This window comes from Macrosteles quadrilineatus, unplaced genomic scaffold (assembly GCF_028750875.1).
Source record: "Macrosteles quadrilineatus isolate MER2022 unplaced genomic scaffold, UCM_ALF_1.0 Scaffold_12__1_contigs__length_5162894, whole genome shotgun sequence".
In the NCBI taxonomy this organism is placed as follows: domain Eukaryota; kingdom Metazoa; phylum Arthropoda; class Insecta; order Hemiptera; family Cicadellidae; genus Macrosteles; species Macrosteles quadrilineatus.
This window is the reverse complement of record NW_026542605.1, coordinates 293,503-309,002: the sequence shown is the minus strand read 5'-3', so window position 1 is coordinate 309,002 and position 15,500 is coordinate 293,503. Positions and strand designations below refer to the sequence as shown.

General features: G+C 33.7%; 1 protein-coding gene across 1 annotated transcript in view; it reads left to right on the top strand.

Moving 5' to 3' along the window:
- Nucleotides 1–8,581: 8,581 nt before the first annotated feature.
- Nucleotides 8,582–15,500, top strand: part of LOC129004881 (sushi, von Willebrand factor type A, EGF and pentraxin domain-containing protein 1-like) — a 51,330-nt gene continuing 44,411 nt past the window's right edge. Inside the window, exons 1-7 of the mRNA XM_054433575.1 lie at nt 8,582–8,800; nt 10,770–10,928; nt 11,781–11,900; nt 12,429–12,684; nt 12,953–13,025; nt 13,696–13,790; nt 14,719–14,877. Coding sequence (XP_054289550.1) covers nt 8,582–8,800; nt 10,770–10,928; nt 11,781–11,900; nt 12,429–12,684; nt 12,953–13,025; nt 13,696–13,790; nt 14,719–14,877 — 1,081 coding nt within the window. The remainder of the gene's footprint in view (nt 8,801–10,769; nt 10,929–11,780; nt 11,901–12,428; nt 12,685–12,952; nt 13,026–13,695; nt 13,791–14,718; nt 14,878–15,500) is intronic.

Sequence of the window (15,500 nt, the reverse complement as noted above, 5' to 3'; positions counted from 1 at the left end):
AAATGGGATATAGGGAAAAGTGTAGGGAAGAAGGGAAAAATAATTTGGGAAGACGGGATAAAGGGAAAAGTATAGGGAAAAAAGGGAAAAAAGTTGGGAAAAAGGGAAGAATAATTGTAGGGAAAAGGGAAAATTGTAGGGAAAAGGGAAAAATAATTTGGGAAAATGGGATACAGGGAAAATTATAGGGAAAAAGGGAAAAATAATATTGAAAAATGGGAAAAAGGGAAAATTGTAGGGAAAAAGGGAAAAATAATTTGAAAAAAATGGGATAAAGGGAAAATTGTAGGGAAAAAGTGAAAAATAATTTGGGAAAATGGAATAAAGGGAAAATTGTAGAGAAAAAAGGGAAAAATAATTTGGGAAAACGGGATTAAGGGAAAAGTGTAGGAAAAAAAAGGGGAAAAAGTTGGGAAAAAGGGAAAAATAATTTGAAAAATAATTTGGGATAAAGGGAAAATTGTAGGGAAAAAGGGAAAACAGTTGGGAAAATGGGAAAAAGGGAAAATTGTAGAGAAAAAGGGAAAAGTGTAGGGAAAAAGGAAAAACAGTTGGGAAAAAGGGAAAAATAATTTGACAAAAAATGGGATAAAGGGAAAATTGTAGGGAAAAATAATTTGGGAAAATGGGAAAAAGGGAAAATTGTAGGGAAAAGAGTAGGGAAAAAGGGAAAATAATTTAGAAATAAGGGATAGAGGGAAGAGAGTTGGGAAAAAGTTGAAAAAATTTGGGAAAACGGGATAAAGAGAAAATTGTAGGGATAAAGGAAAAAAAAAATTCGGAAATGGGATAAAGGGAAAATTGTAGGGCAAAAGGGGAAAAAGGGAAAAGAGTTGGGAAAAAGAGGAAAATAATTTGGGAAAATGGGATAAAGAGAAAATTGTAGGGAAAAAGGGAAAAATAATTTCGGAAAAGGGAAAATGGAAAATTGTAGGGAAAAAGGGAAAAAAGTAGAGAAAAAGGGAAAAATAATTTAGAAATAAGGGATAGAGGGAAGAGAGTTGGGAAAAAAGGGGAAAAATTTGGGAAAACGTGATAAAGGGAAAATTGTAGGGTTAAAGGAAAAAAAATCGGAAATGGGATAAAGGGAAAATTGTAGGGCAAAAGGGGAAAAAGGGAAAAGAGTTGGGAAAAAGAGGAAAATAATTTGAGAAAATGGGATAAAGGGAAAATTGTAGAGGGAAAACTTTAGGGCAAAATGGGATAAAGGGAAAAGTGTAGGGAAAAAGGGAAAACAGTTGGGAAAAAGGGAAAAATAATTTGAGAAAATGGGATAAAGGGAAAATTGTTGGGAAAACGAGAAAACAGTTGGGAAAAAGGGAAAAATAATTTGGGAAAAAGGGAAAAATAATTTGGGAAAATGGGAAAAATTGAAAAATAATTTAGGAATAAGGGATAAAGGGAAAAATAATTTAGGAATAAGGGATAAAGGGAAAACTGATAAGGCAAAATGGGAAAAATAATTTGGGAAAATGGGATATAGGGAAAATCGTAGGGAAAAAGGAAAAAATAATTTGAGAAAATGGGCTAAAGGGAAAATTGTAGGGAAAAAAGGAAAACATTTGGGAAAAAGGGGAAAAAAAATTGAGAAAATGGGATAAAGGGAAAATTGTAGGGAAAAAGGGAAAAATAATTTGGGAATACAGGATAAAGGGAAAAGTGTAGGGAAAAAGGGAAAAATAATTTAAGAAAATGGGATATAGGGAAAATCGTAGGGAAAAAGGAAAAAATAATTTGAGAAAATGGGATAAAGGGAAAATTGTAGGGAAAAAGGGAAAACAGTTGGGAAAAAGGGAAAAATAATTTGAGAAAATGGGATATAGGGAAAATTGTGGGGAAAACGGGAAAAATAATTTGGGAAAAGGGAAAAATAATTTGGGAAAATGGGATAAAGGGAAAATTGTAGGGAAAAAGGAAAAACAGTTGGAAAGGGAAAAATGAAATCGTAGGGAAAAAGGAAAAAATAATTTGAGAAAATGGGATAAAGGGAAAATTGTAGGGAAAAAGGGAAAACAGTTGGGAAAAAGGGAAAAATAATTTGAGAAAATGGGATAAAGGGAAAATTGTAGGGAAAACGGGAAAAATAATTTGGGAAAATTGGATATACGGAAAAGTGTAGGGAAAAAGGGAAATATAATTTGGGAAAACGGGATAAAGGAAAATTTAGGGCAAAAGGGGAAAAAGGGAAAAGAGTTGAGAAAAGGGGAAAAATAATTTGGGAAAATGGGATAAAGGGAAAAATAATTTGGGAAAATGGAAAAGAGGGAAATATAATTTAGGAATAAGGGATAAAGGGAAAACTGTAGGGCAAAATGGGATAAAGGGAAAAGTGTAGGGAAAAAGGGAAAACAGTTGAGAAAAAGGGAAAAATAATTTGACAAAAAATGGGATAAAGGGAAAATTGTAGGGAAAAATAATTTGGGAAAATGGGAAAAAGGGAAAATTGTAGGGAAAAAGGGAAAAGAGTAGGGAAAAAGGGAAAATAATTTAGAAATAAGGGATAGAGGGAAGAGAGTTGGGAAAAAGTTGAAAAAATTTGGGAAAACGGGATAAAGAGAAAATTGTAGGGATAAAGGAAAAAAAAAAATTCGGAAATGGGATAAAGGGAAAATTGTAGGGCAAAAGGGGAAAAAGGGAAAAGAGTTGGGAAAAAGAGGAAAATAATTTGGGAAAATAGGATAAAGAGAAAATTGTAGGGAAAAAGGGAAAAATAATTTCGGAAAAGGGAAAATGGAAAATTGTAGGGAAAAAGGGAAAAAAGTAGAGAAAAAGGGAAAAATAATTTAGAAATAAGGGATAGAGGGAAGAGAGTTGGGAAAAAAGGGGAAAAATTTGGGAAAACGTGATAAAGGGAAAATTGTAGGGTTAAAGGAAAAAAAAATCGGAAATGGGATAAAGGGAAAATTGTAGGGCAAAAGGGGAAAAAGGGAAAAGAGTTGGGAAAAAGAGGAAAATAATTTGAGAAAATGGGATAAAGGGAAAATTGTAGAGGGAAAACTTTAGGGCAAAATGGGATAAAGGGAAAAGTGTAGGGAAAAAGGGAAAACAGTTGGGAAAAAGGGAAAAATAATTTGAGAAAATGGGATAAAGGGAAAATTGTAGGGAAAACGAGAAAACAGTTGGGAAAAAGGGAAAAATAATTTGGGAAAAAGGGAAAAATAATTTGGGAAAATGGGATAAAGGGAAAAATAATTTCGGAAAATGGGAAAAATTGAAAAATAATTTAGGAATAAGGGATAAAGGGAAAAATAATTTAGGAATAAGGGATAAAGGGAAAACTGATAAGGCAAAATGGGAAAAATAATTTGGGAAAATGGGATATAGGGAAAATCGTAGGGAAAAAGGAAAAAATAATTTGAGAAAATGGGCTAAAGGGAAAATTGTAGGGAAAAAAGGAAAACATTTGTGAAAAAGGGGAAAAAAAAATTGAGAAAATGGGATAAAGGGAAAATTGTAGGGAAAAAGGGAAAAATAATTTGGGAATACAGGATAAAGGGAAAAGTGTAGGGAAAAAGGGAAAAATAATTTAAGAAAATGGGATATAGGGAAAATCGTAGGGAAAAAGGAAAAAATAATTTGAGAAAATGGGATAAAGGGAAAATTGTAGGGAAAAAAGGAAAACAGTTGGAAAAAGGGAAAAATAATTTGCGAAAATGGGATATAGGGAAAATTGTGGGGAAAACGGGAAAAATAATTTGGGAAAATGGGATAAAGGGAAAATTGTAGGGAAAAAGGAAAAACAGTTGGAAAGGGAAAAATGAAATCGTAGGGAAAAAGGAAAAAATAATTTGAGAAAATGGGATAAAGGGAAAATTGTAGGGAAAACAGTTGGGAAAAAGGGAAAAATAATTTGAGAAAATGGGATATAGGGAAAATTGTGGGGAAAACGGGAAAAATAATTTGGGAAAAGGGAAAAATAATTTGGGAAAATGGGATAAAGGGAAAATTGTAGGGAAAAAGGAAAAACAGTTGGAAAGGGAAAAATGAAATCGTAGGGAAAAAGGAAAAAATAATTTGAGAAAATGGGATAAAGGGAAAATTGTAGGGAAAAAGGGAAAACAGTTGGGAAAAAGGGAAAAATAATTTGAGAAAATGGGATAAAGGGAAAATTGTAGGGAAAACGGGAAAAATAATTTGGGAAAATTTGATATACGGAAAAGTGTAGGGAAAAAGGGAAATATAATTTGGGAAAACGGGATAAAGGAAAATTTAGGGCAAAAGGGGAAAAAGGGAAAAGAGTTGAGAAAAGGGGAAAAATAATTTGGGAAAATGGGATAAAGGGAAAAATAATTTGGGAAAATGGAAAAGAGGGAAATATAATTTAGGAATAAGGGATAAAGGGAAAACTGTAGGGCAAAATGGGATAAAGGGAAAAGTGTAGGGAAAAAGGGAAAACAGTTGAGAAAAAGGGAAAAATAATTTGAGAAAATGGGATAAAGGGAAAATTGTAGGGAAAACGAGAAAACAGTTGGGAAAAAGGGAAAAATAATTTGGGAAAATGGGATAAAGGGAAAAATAAATTAGGAAAATGGGATAAAGGGAAAAGTAATTTGGGAAAATGGGAAAAAGGGAAAAAAATTTAGGAATAAGGGATAAAGGGAAAAATAACTGTAGGGCAAAATGGGATTAAGGGAAAAATAATTTGAGAAATTGGGATTAAGGGAAAATTGTAGGGAAAAAAGAGAAAACAGTTGGGAAAAAGGGAAAAATAATTTGAGAAAATGGGATATAGGAAAAATCGTAGGGAAAAAGGGGAAAATAATTTGAGAAAATGGGATATAGGGAAAATTGTAGGGATAAAGGGAAAATTGTAGGGAAAAAGGGAAAAATAATTTGGGAAAATGGGATATAGGGAAAAGTGTAGGGAAAAAGGGAAAAATAATTTCGGAAAATGGGATAAAGGGAAAATTGAAGGGCAAAAGGGGAAAAAGGGAAAAATAATTTGGGAAAATGGGATAAAGGGAAAAATAATTTCGGAAAATGGGATTAAGGGAAAATTGTAGGGAAAACGGGAAAAATAATTTGGGAAAAGGGAAAAATAATTTGGGATAATGGGATAAAGGGAAAAAGGAAAAACAGTTGGAAAGGGAAAAATAATTTGAGAAATTGGTATATAGGAAAAATCGTAGGGGAAAAGGGAAAAATAATTTGGGAAAATGGGATAAAGGGAAAAATAATTTAGGAATAAGGGATAAAGGGAAAACTGTAGGGCAAAATGGGAAAAATAATTGGGAAATGGGATATAGGGAAAATCGTAGGGAAAAAGGAAAAAATAATTTGAGAAAATGGGATAAAGGGAAAATTGTAGGGAAAAAGGGAAAACAGTTCGGAAAAAGGGAAAAATAATTTGAGAAAATGGGATAAAGGGAAAATTGTAGGGAAAACGGGAAAAATAATTTGGGAAAATTGGATATACGGAAAAGTGTAGGGAAAAAGGGAAATATAATTTGGGAAAACGGGATAAAGGAAAATTTAGGGCAAAAGGGGAAAAAGGGAAAAAAGTTGAGAAAAGGGGAAAAATAATTTGGGAAAATGGGATAAAGGGAAAAATAATTTGGGAAAATGGAAAAGAGGGAAATATAATTTAGGAATAAGGGATAAAGGGAAAACTGTAGGGCAAAATGGGATAAAGGGAAAAGTGTAGGGAAAAAGGGAAAACAGTTGGGAAAAAGGGAAAAATAATTTGAGAAAATGGGATAAAGGGAAAATTGTAGGGAAAACGAGAAAACAGTTGGGAAAAAGGGAAAAATAATTTGGGAAAATGGGATAAAGGGAAAAATAAATTAGGAAAATGGGATAAAGGGAAAAAAAATTTGGGAAATGGGAAAAAGGGAAAAAAAATTTAGGAATAAGGGATAAAGGGAAAAATAACTGTAGGGCAAAATGGGATTAAGGGAAAAATAATTTGAGAAATTGGGATTAAGGGAAAATTGTAGGGAAAAAGGGGAAAATAATTTGAGAAAATGGGATATAGGGAAAATTGTAGGGAAAAAGGGAAAAATAATTTGGGAAAATGGGATATAGGGAAAAGTGTAGGGAAAAAGGGAAAAATAATTTCGGAAAATGGGATAAAGGGAAAATTGAAGGGCAAAAGGGGAAAAAGGGAAAAATAATTTGGGAAAATGGGATAAAGGGAAAAATAATTTCGGAAAATGGGATTAAGGGAAATCTGTAGGGCAAAAGGGAAAAAAGTAGGGAAAAAGGGAAAAATAATTGGGGAATACGGGATAAAGGGAAAACAGTTGGGAAAAAGGGAAAAATAATTTGGGAAAACGGGATAAAGGGAAAAGAGTTGGGAAAAGGGAAAACAGTCGGGAAAAGGGAAAACAGTTGGGAAAAAGGGAAAAACAATTTGAGAAAATGGGATAAAGGGAAAATTGTAGGGAAGAAAGGAAAATAGTTGGGAAAAAGGGGAAAATAATTTGAGAAAATGGGATAAAGAGAAAATTGTAGGGAAAAAGCTTTGAACGTTGTTTATGTATCAATAGTTCGTGGCCTATTTTGGTAATTTTTATTATAAATTACCAATCTAAATTGTCTATAGATTTACTGTACTTCATTTCATATAGCAACCCGATTCATATAGCATTTCGACAGAATTTCGGGTCATCTTCGGTCCAAGCAAATATAAATTATGATAACATTTTATGACATTAACAAAGATTTCAGATACTAATTAGCGAATTTCCCTATAGGGAAGTAGCTATTACCATAGGTGGCACTGTAAGACCTAGACCCGGGACCGATTTACTTTTTCATTTTGATGTCCCCAGAGGCCAAAAACACCATTCGTTCAAATTTTTATACATTTTTATAAATTTTTTATATACACTACGTCCATGAACGATAACTTGAGTAATTTTCATCCGATTTTGATGAAATTAGTTTTAAAGGTGTAAAGGGGGTTAAACTTGAATGAGTTCGCGAACCAGCATGATCGGACGATGGGAACGGGGCTTTACGGGGGGTTTTATGGGGTAAAAATTGGTTTTTCTCACTTTTGACCCTAAAAACACAAAATTTCCCAATTTCTCTTTATACCTTTTTAAAGAGCTTAAAAAAACAAATAATTTAGTTTATTAAAGTATTTTTGTTCAGTTATTAGTAACAGAGAAAATTTAAACAATTGTAAATTTAAATGTTATTCATATGGAGAATATTATCAAATGTTGTAGTTTGCTTGTTTATGGATATAATTTGACCAAACTTGGCAAATTTATTTATTTTGTACTAAGCTATCAATATTTTACTAAAAAACACACTTTATTAGTTTCCTTGTAGCAGCAAACCTAGGTACTCGTTAAACCTAATGTTATTAAAATATATTTAATTGAAAATCAATTCAGAACGGGCACACCTAGTGCTTATTAAAATTATCATTTAACAGTCTTCAGATTTTACAGTTGGTTGAGAAGTCTTTGCATTACCCCCAAAAAAGAGTTAAATGATATTAAGAATGGTGTGGTTTAGTATCAGCTATTTATTTTTTGTATTCTATTAAAACCTACATGATTAAAATTATAACTTATAAGTGTTTTACATTATTATTGACAAAAGATGATTTAATAACAAAGTTTTATCATTAAAATGTTCTGTTTGAGTGTGATGAACTATGGATTTATTTAAAACCTGTAGATATAAAGCTGTAGATATAAAGCCTGTAGGTATATATAGTCAATGATTAAAGTCAAGTTTGATGGGTCGATCTATAGTTATAAGGAACATGAAAAACTTGAAAACTCTAAAAAATCACTAATAGACTGGCAGAAGGGAATTTAAAATTCGTAACCTCTATTTGTAAAGTTTTCTGAAGAAACAAATACCAAATAGTTTTGACATTTGTTTACATCGCAACCTCTATAAAATACAATAAAAAATATCATGAAATCTTCCTAACTGTTAGCTAGGTCTACAGAGCAAAAATAAACACATTCCTCCATGATCTCAAGTGCTGGATAAGAAATTGTTTTGCAAGATTCTAGCAATAAACATTTCCACTTTGGTATTATTGATATGTTATATTAAATTGAATTTTAGCTACAAATTGATTGAAAGCTCCTAACTAATTTGTGGTAGCTGAAAATGTAATAATTTTACATGAAAGAGGTCAACAGATAGTTCTGAAAAAAAAAAACCTAAATAACATCCATTAATAGACATTCTTAAGCTAACTCTAAGGCTGTGGCAAGACAACAAAATATTGATATTATTCTCTAGTGCAGAACAATAATTTTCAATTTTTATTGACAGGTTTTTGTATATGTACATATAATTTGGTTCGATTTTTCTAGCTTTACAAACCCTCTTCTTTGCAACACAAAATGTTTACATTATGTCCATACTCTACTTCTGTGTCCTCATCACACAAAACATAACGTGAGATCATCCTACAAAACAATCACCAGTTGCCCACTCGAGCACAGTTTTTGCCTGGGCAAGTTGCAGTTTGGCCTATTTATGGAACGTCTGGAACATGTTAACTCAAGTGGTACTCCAGTAAGTGACTCACTTCGACTGTTGTATTGGATACAAACACCACTGATGCTGTTACACAATCAATCAGTCACTGGTTGTTGATAACATGCTGCTGATTGTTGTGCTGATAGCTATGGTCACTGTGGTTGCTCAGCAGAAGTCAAATGTGGATTCTAGCAGCGGGTTTTTCAATTCCGGTCAAGCTAAAAGACTGAAAGATACTTCAGGAAGGCTGGAGAATATGGTGTTGAAGTCCAAGGTGGAAGTGCTTGGGCAAGTTCTCAAAAAACAATTTGAAGGTCTTGTCGCTGCTGAGAAGAACAATGTGAGTGTTGATTGTTTCTTTACTTTAACTTACTGTTTGATTACTAATATAACTTAAACATTAATTTCAGGCTAAGCAGGCTTAACTTATAAATTGTAGGCATCCCACTTGACTACAGTAACACAGAAGAAAACACAAAGAACAGTGTTTTCTTCTGTGTTACTGTAGTGAAGTGGGATGCCTACAATTTATAAGGTAAGCCTGCTTATCCTATCCTTTGTCTCCTTAATTCTCAGGCAATAAGCCGTTTCCAATCAAACTTAAACATTAATTGTTCTTTATTGAATATTTTCATATCATTTTCTTTAAGGTCATTAAAAAAGAGTTAATACATATCTATGTTTTTGGTGAGTTTTTCCTATTCAAGCAATTTTATAATAAACCCTGTACTGTCTAAGGTCAATCCAGTGTTTTAGACGGAAATTTGAATTATTAGACCAATAGGGCCACATCTGCTATAAACCAAACAATATTTCATGTAAAGATAGGTCAAGTGAATAGCTAAGGTTTCTAGCACTAATTTTTTACTGTGCACAGTAGTTGTAACATTTCAAAACATTTCTTTTATTTCTTACATGTGCAGTTACAGAGTATAAACACTATAAACCTTTAAGTAAACATAATTCTAACCATATCCTGTATCGCAATACATGTCTACAGGCTGGGCTGAGCAATTTCTTTAGAAATTTTACTGATGTATTGGTTTTAAGTTGCCAAAAATGAGGTTTTGCTACAAACGAGATTCTGATTCAAAATGAAAAATTGAGGGTTTGCAATACACTAGTTTGCCTACAATGGTATGAACACAATTTTTCAGATATCTATAAAATAAATAATAAGTTTTCAAATTCAAAATGAATAAAATGAAAAATCTTGTGGAAAAGAAAGTTCTTGGTACGATATTCTAAAAGAGGTAAACCAAGAATGTTATTAGTTTAAGGAATACATAGATGATGCATTGGACATTGTCAGATATTAAGTCAAATCTGTGTATAAAACTAATTGTTTGACACAAAGGGGGGACAGAGTGCAAAGACAATAAACAATAGACAAATTTTGGATTACTCTAAAAGGACATTTCTCTCATGTGCAGCAAAGTGTCACTTCCCACACTAGTTACACAAATAACTATTTCATTTCACTAGTTAAATGGAAAGTACTTGTACATTTACCAGTTAAGGAGCAGTCAAATATTTCAAACAATTATCAATCATTGAGATGCCACATAGGTGCATATTTTAAGCCAAATATGAGTGAAGGATGAGTGTAGAATGGTGTGAGATTATCTGTGTAGCAGTGTAGCTGTTACTGACTAAGCTGTTTGATTAGCCAGGGTCTTTATTTGAAGCCTGATCAGGAACAGCTGTTTCCAGTTTCAAACCATCAAAAAGCTACAGTACTGACTTTTCTTAGGATCAAACCGGTGACCTTAAAGCCGGGTTTACACGATGCCAGTTGGCGAGACAATTGTCAGGAGACAACTGACTGGCTTGGAATTAATGGCTTCTTGTAAACACTTCAGGCCAATTGGCAAGCCAATTGGCCCACCAATTGTCCCGAAATTCAGTTGTCTCCGGGAGTAGACTCAGGACAATGAGCTGGGCCCAGTGAGGCCCCCACCCCTCAAAAACCCAGTTGTCGTGACAATTGGCGCCGTGTAAACAGTGTAGAGGCCAATAGCACTGTCTTGTCTTTTGGCAGTAGTACCCTGGTTCACTGTAAAATGCCTGGGCAAGTGTTGGCCACGTGTAAACAGGTTCTCGTTCAACTTGCCTGGCCTACAACAATTCCAAAACCACGTGATGCCAATTGGCAAAGACAATTGTCTCACCAACTGGCATCGTGTAAACCCGGCTTTAAATTGCTAGGCGAGCACTATAATCACTAGGCTTCCCTTCATTTATATTCAGATAGGTACCATATACAAAACCTTTCAATCTCCATTCTAAGTGTTTTTATTGTGTTTTAGAAAGTAGAATTAGTGTTTCTTGTGGATGCTTCATCAAGCGTTGGTGCAGAAAATTTCCAGTCCGAACTTCAATTTGTTAAGAAACTATTGGCAGACTTCTCAGTATCCTACAACCACACCAGGGTAGCCATAGTGTCTTTTGCTTCTATTGGGCAAGTGGTTAGTACTTTTAAGTTGTTTGCCATGCAAGTGATTTTTGTATCTAAGAATCTCAAACTCTTTCAAGGGAAAGCCTAACAAATATTTGTGAGATCTTGCAATACTGTCTAATGTTTATTGATGTATTATTAATGCATCATCATGTGCTGGCTAAACTAAGTGGTTAGATATTAAGACTTGCTGGCCTAAAGGCCTGGGTTCAAATCCCACTATTGACCAATAGCAATGTATTACTCTATGTGATAATAATGAATACAACCCCTTTAAGAAGCGAAATGCTTATGGAGAATAGTCACACTGGAATTTTGCCGCCGAAATAAGCTTTGCGCAGCCACCACTAGGATCGCTCATGTGTCAGCCGTGCCTCTATCTCTCTCTCTTGTCTCACTCTCTCTCACTCAGTCAGCTGACTTGGCCGCGCACTCGCTATAGTCCAACTAGCGGCCGCTGCGGGAACTAACCAAAATTCAAATATTCCCAGACTGAATTTTTAACAAAGGCATTGCGCTTCTTAAAGGGTTTTGTATTCATTGGAGATAATTCCTGTGCAAAGAGAGACCATAATTAGTCGTACTTTCACCTAGATAGGAAAACGATTCATGTGAATTGTCATCGTATTGGAGATCTTCCACAGATAGAATATTGGATAGTTAAATTTGTAAGATATTTTTATCAATTCATAATTTCTTTTTAATAGCAGTATTTAGCTTCATTAGAAATTTCATTTTGTTTTGTCATCAATTCAATTACCAGCACTCAACCAAAAGCAAATATTACTATATTTTCGTACTTAACTAGTAAAAAGCCCTTACTTTTTTCCAAACCACTGTTTTATAACTGTGTGTGAGGCAGGTAAGAGAAGTTGATCTGATGAGTGGACCCTCGGAACAAGAGAAATGCAGTGTTTTTCACCACAAGGTCAAGTATAGTGGAGGAGGCACCTACACGCTGGGAGCCATGCTGGAAGCTCAGGTAATTGATGTGGATTCATTCACAATATTTTGGTCCTATAAGATTAGCAGTAGCACACATTAAACTTATTAGGCCTAACTCAAATACATCTTTGAGTCCATCTTTATCTCTGAAAATAAATTCCAGTATATCCTTCATTAAGGAAGGAATTGTGTTTCGGAAAATGGAAAGGGAAGTCATCCCAAGTAAATTTTACAGTGCAAGCAATTTTGTCAAATCGGGTAAAAATATTTATTTTTACGTTTCAACTGAATTCAATTAATCATTCTTTCTTATATGGGTTTTAAGGTGATGGATGTCTTTAAGTACTCAATTTAATGACCTATGTTACCTTACCTTACCCCCTTGGCCACTCAAACCTAGGTTTTTGGACTCGCAACAAGTGTATTGACTTATATTAAGTGTATAAAAAAAATCTCAAACGCCTTATTAATGGCACAATCTATCTAGTACTGCTATTTTCTTCAGAACTATGAAGACAAAATGTATAAAAAACATATATCAAAAGAAAACATCTTCATGTTTCAGGACATATTATCTCACGCTCGTCCAAACTCTCGTAAAGCCCTGTTTCTTGTTACGGACGGATTTTCCAACGGCGGAGACCCTCGCAATGTTGCCAAGTCTCTAAAATCTGATGGGGTGACAATCTTCACCTTTGGAGTTCACAATGGCAACACTGCTGAACTGTTTGAAATGGCCTCAACTCCTGGCGAGGAACACTCATACATTCTAGACAGTTTTGAGGAGTTTGTGGCTCTAGCCAGAAGAGCTTTGCACAGAGGTAAAGGATTAGTAACCTACAACATAAAAAACAACAAATCTAAAATAACTCGCAAATTTCTCTTGTGAAATTAAAAATATATTCACTAAAATCTGAGTGTAGAGCTGGGACACTGGAGTAGGCATTCAATTTTTTGTTTTTGAACCAACTGAAGCCAGATTTAGAACTTTTAAAACGAACATATCCTACTTTTTTTAGAAGAAAATGTACATAATATTTATTTGTATATTATTTTTTAGCATAGTTCATTTTATTTAATTGGTTTCAGACTTGACAGCTGGGTCGTATGTTCCAGTGGGAGACAGTGCTTTGTGCCTCAACATCTGTGGTCCCATGGCCAGGTTAACAAAACTCATAGATGCCATTTGTATAGATTATTTTATATATGATAGTGTACATACACATAACATATTAATTTACTAGGTATACAGTAGATGGTTCAAAAACCACTCTCACTTCCTGAATGTTAACTTCTTCCTCATACTTAATATTTTTTTAAATTATTTTTCAAACATCACAACAGTAATAAAAAATGTTAGAGGTATAAAAATATGGCAATGAAAATGAAATATCTGGCTGCAAAAATTGAAATAAGTATATTCTTTTTAACAATTTAGTTTAGTTCAACAGTACTGCAGCACTATCTATCTTTTTAAGGACAGCAAAATTTATTTGAGATATAAGTTTAAAGCTGGTACTCTATGATGAATAAACAAATTGTGATTATGGTTTTTGATATTGTATCAATTGTTTGCTAGTGCAGCATCTTTTATTGCTACATATTGGGTTTAATTTGATCAGATTTTTATCCAAATAACAGATTCTCAAGTTCATTAGATCTTAAATGATAAATGACAAATCAATTCAAAATCTTTCTTGTTCAATCAGCGAGATAGCATATATTTTTTTAAAGTAATTTATCTATCAAAATTATATGTTTTTGGTCCTCATATTGGAAGATTTACAATAATTATTGCCTGTGGTAAATATAAAATTAAGTTAGTATTACAGGTGTTCCTGTGGACTCCGCACAGGACAGTATGAGTGTTTGTGTCCTCCAGGACATTACGGTCTCGGAACAGCTGATCAGGAACATCCTTGTCTCCGTAAGTTTTCAGTAACGTATTTGTTAACAAACATTATCCATACTTACTTATACTTGCAATATCCTACATTAAGTGCATCGCTGTCTACACACAAATACTTTTTCCTGTGTACTTTAAATTGATAGATTATCTAACTTTCATGTATACATGCAATGTTATTCATCAAGATATGTGTATATTTGGGTCTGACTCAAACAGAACACTGGGATATTACACTACCTTCAGATCTCACATATTAAGATAAACTTAAAAAAAAGCTTCTTCGTCCACTTACCAGTAATTGAATGTATGTTGCACAAGACTATTTTTATGTGCCAACCTGGTAAACTTTTTCGGTTTACCTAACCTTTGAGTGATTTCAACAATAAGCACATAAACCTGAATAGCCTTAAAAATTCATTTTATGTAGTAAAAATAGTAGCGGAGTGGTAAGCTGAACTATAATAATACTTGGTTATAATAATACTTAAACTTACACATTTAAAGTTAACTGTGAAATATTGGTCTTTGGGAGATGATTTCGTGTACAGTTCTACATTTGAATTGTACTTTATGTACATAAAACATTGTTGAATTGTGATTGGAATGATGGAATGCCAAAGATGGAATGCTACATTCCAGCAAATATTTTTGACAGTTTAATGCTGTCATTTCCCAAAGACCTAATATCTTAGTGGTAAGTTGTTAAACAATAATTATGTAGATTTTTTTCATTCTGTACAGGGCTAGCATACCAATCGGGAAATTGCTAATTCAAACCTTAATAAAGTCATTAGATTTTTAGATGGTTTGAAACTGCACCTATCAAGATCATTGGAATAATAATATTCCTGACTAAATAGTTTAATATTTTTCACTTACACAAAGCTATCTCACCCATCCTACACTGGTGGTTGTGTTCTGATTGTGATTTATGTCTCTGTCATAGCTTGTCCTAACGGCACGTACCACGATGGCAGAGTGCCGGGAGATGTCACCTTGTGCCGACCTTGTCCTGATATCAACCACCAGACACTCGGACCAGCTGCAGACGAGGGTCATTGTGTCTGCAAGCCTGGCTTTGTGGCCAACGGATCGTCTTGTGAAAGTTAGTCTCTGACATTCAATTGTGTGCTGATTTTTATATTTTCTAATTCTCGACAATGTAAGTTTATTTTTTGAGTAGGTACCTCAGTTGTTAGTGCAAAAACAGATTAGCAAAGTTGTGAATTTCCATTCCTGCATATTGTTTGTTTTGCTTGATGTTTGGTTAATTTATTTGTGTTGAGAAATAGGTAAAAGGTTTTGAGGCTGCCAACCTCTGTTTGTAAAAAAATCTTTTATAATATTTTAAAATGTAGATAAGGATGTAACATTTTACACTATTGTGGATACCATACTATTGAGTATTGATTATTTGATACCATCTTAATTTTGAACTAGATTTTGATTATGACTTTTCACTTCCACCTTTAAGAAAGTTTGACTCCATTATCAATAAACATTATTGAGTGGTGATTGTGGACCTTGCATTCATTCAATGTTAACCCTCCAACTGCCAAGCGCCGGAAATCCGGCGCCTGACCCGCCGGCTCTAGTGCCGAGCGCCGGGAATCCGGCACTATTACAGCGTTACGTAATCTGCTCTTAGTAGCTTAGATTGCATAGAAAATCATTTTATATATATATCATTTTAAAGAGGAGATTCTACTCTTTCTCTATGTTCTGGTT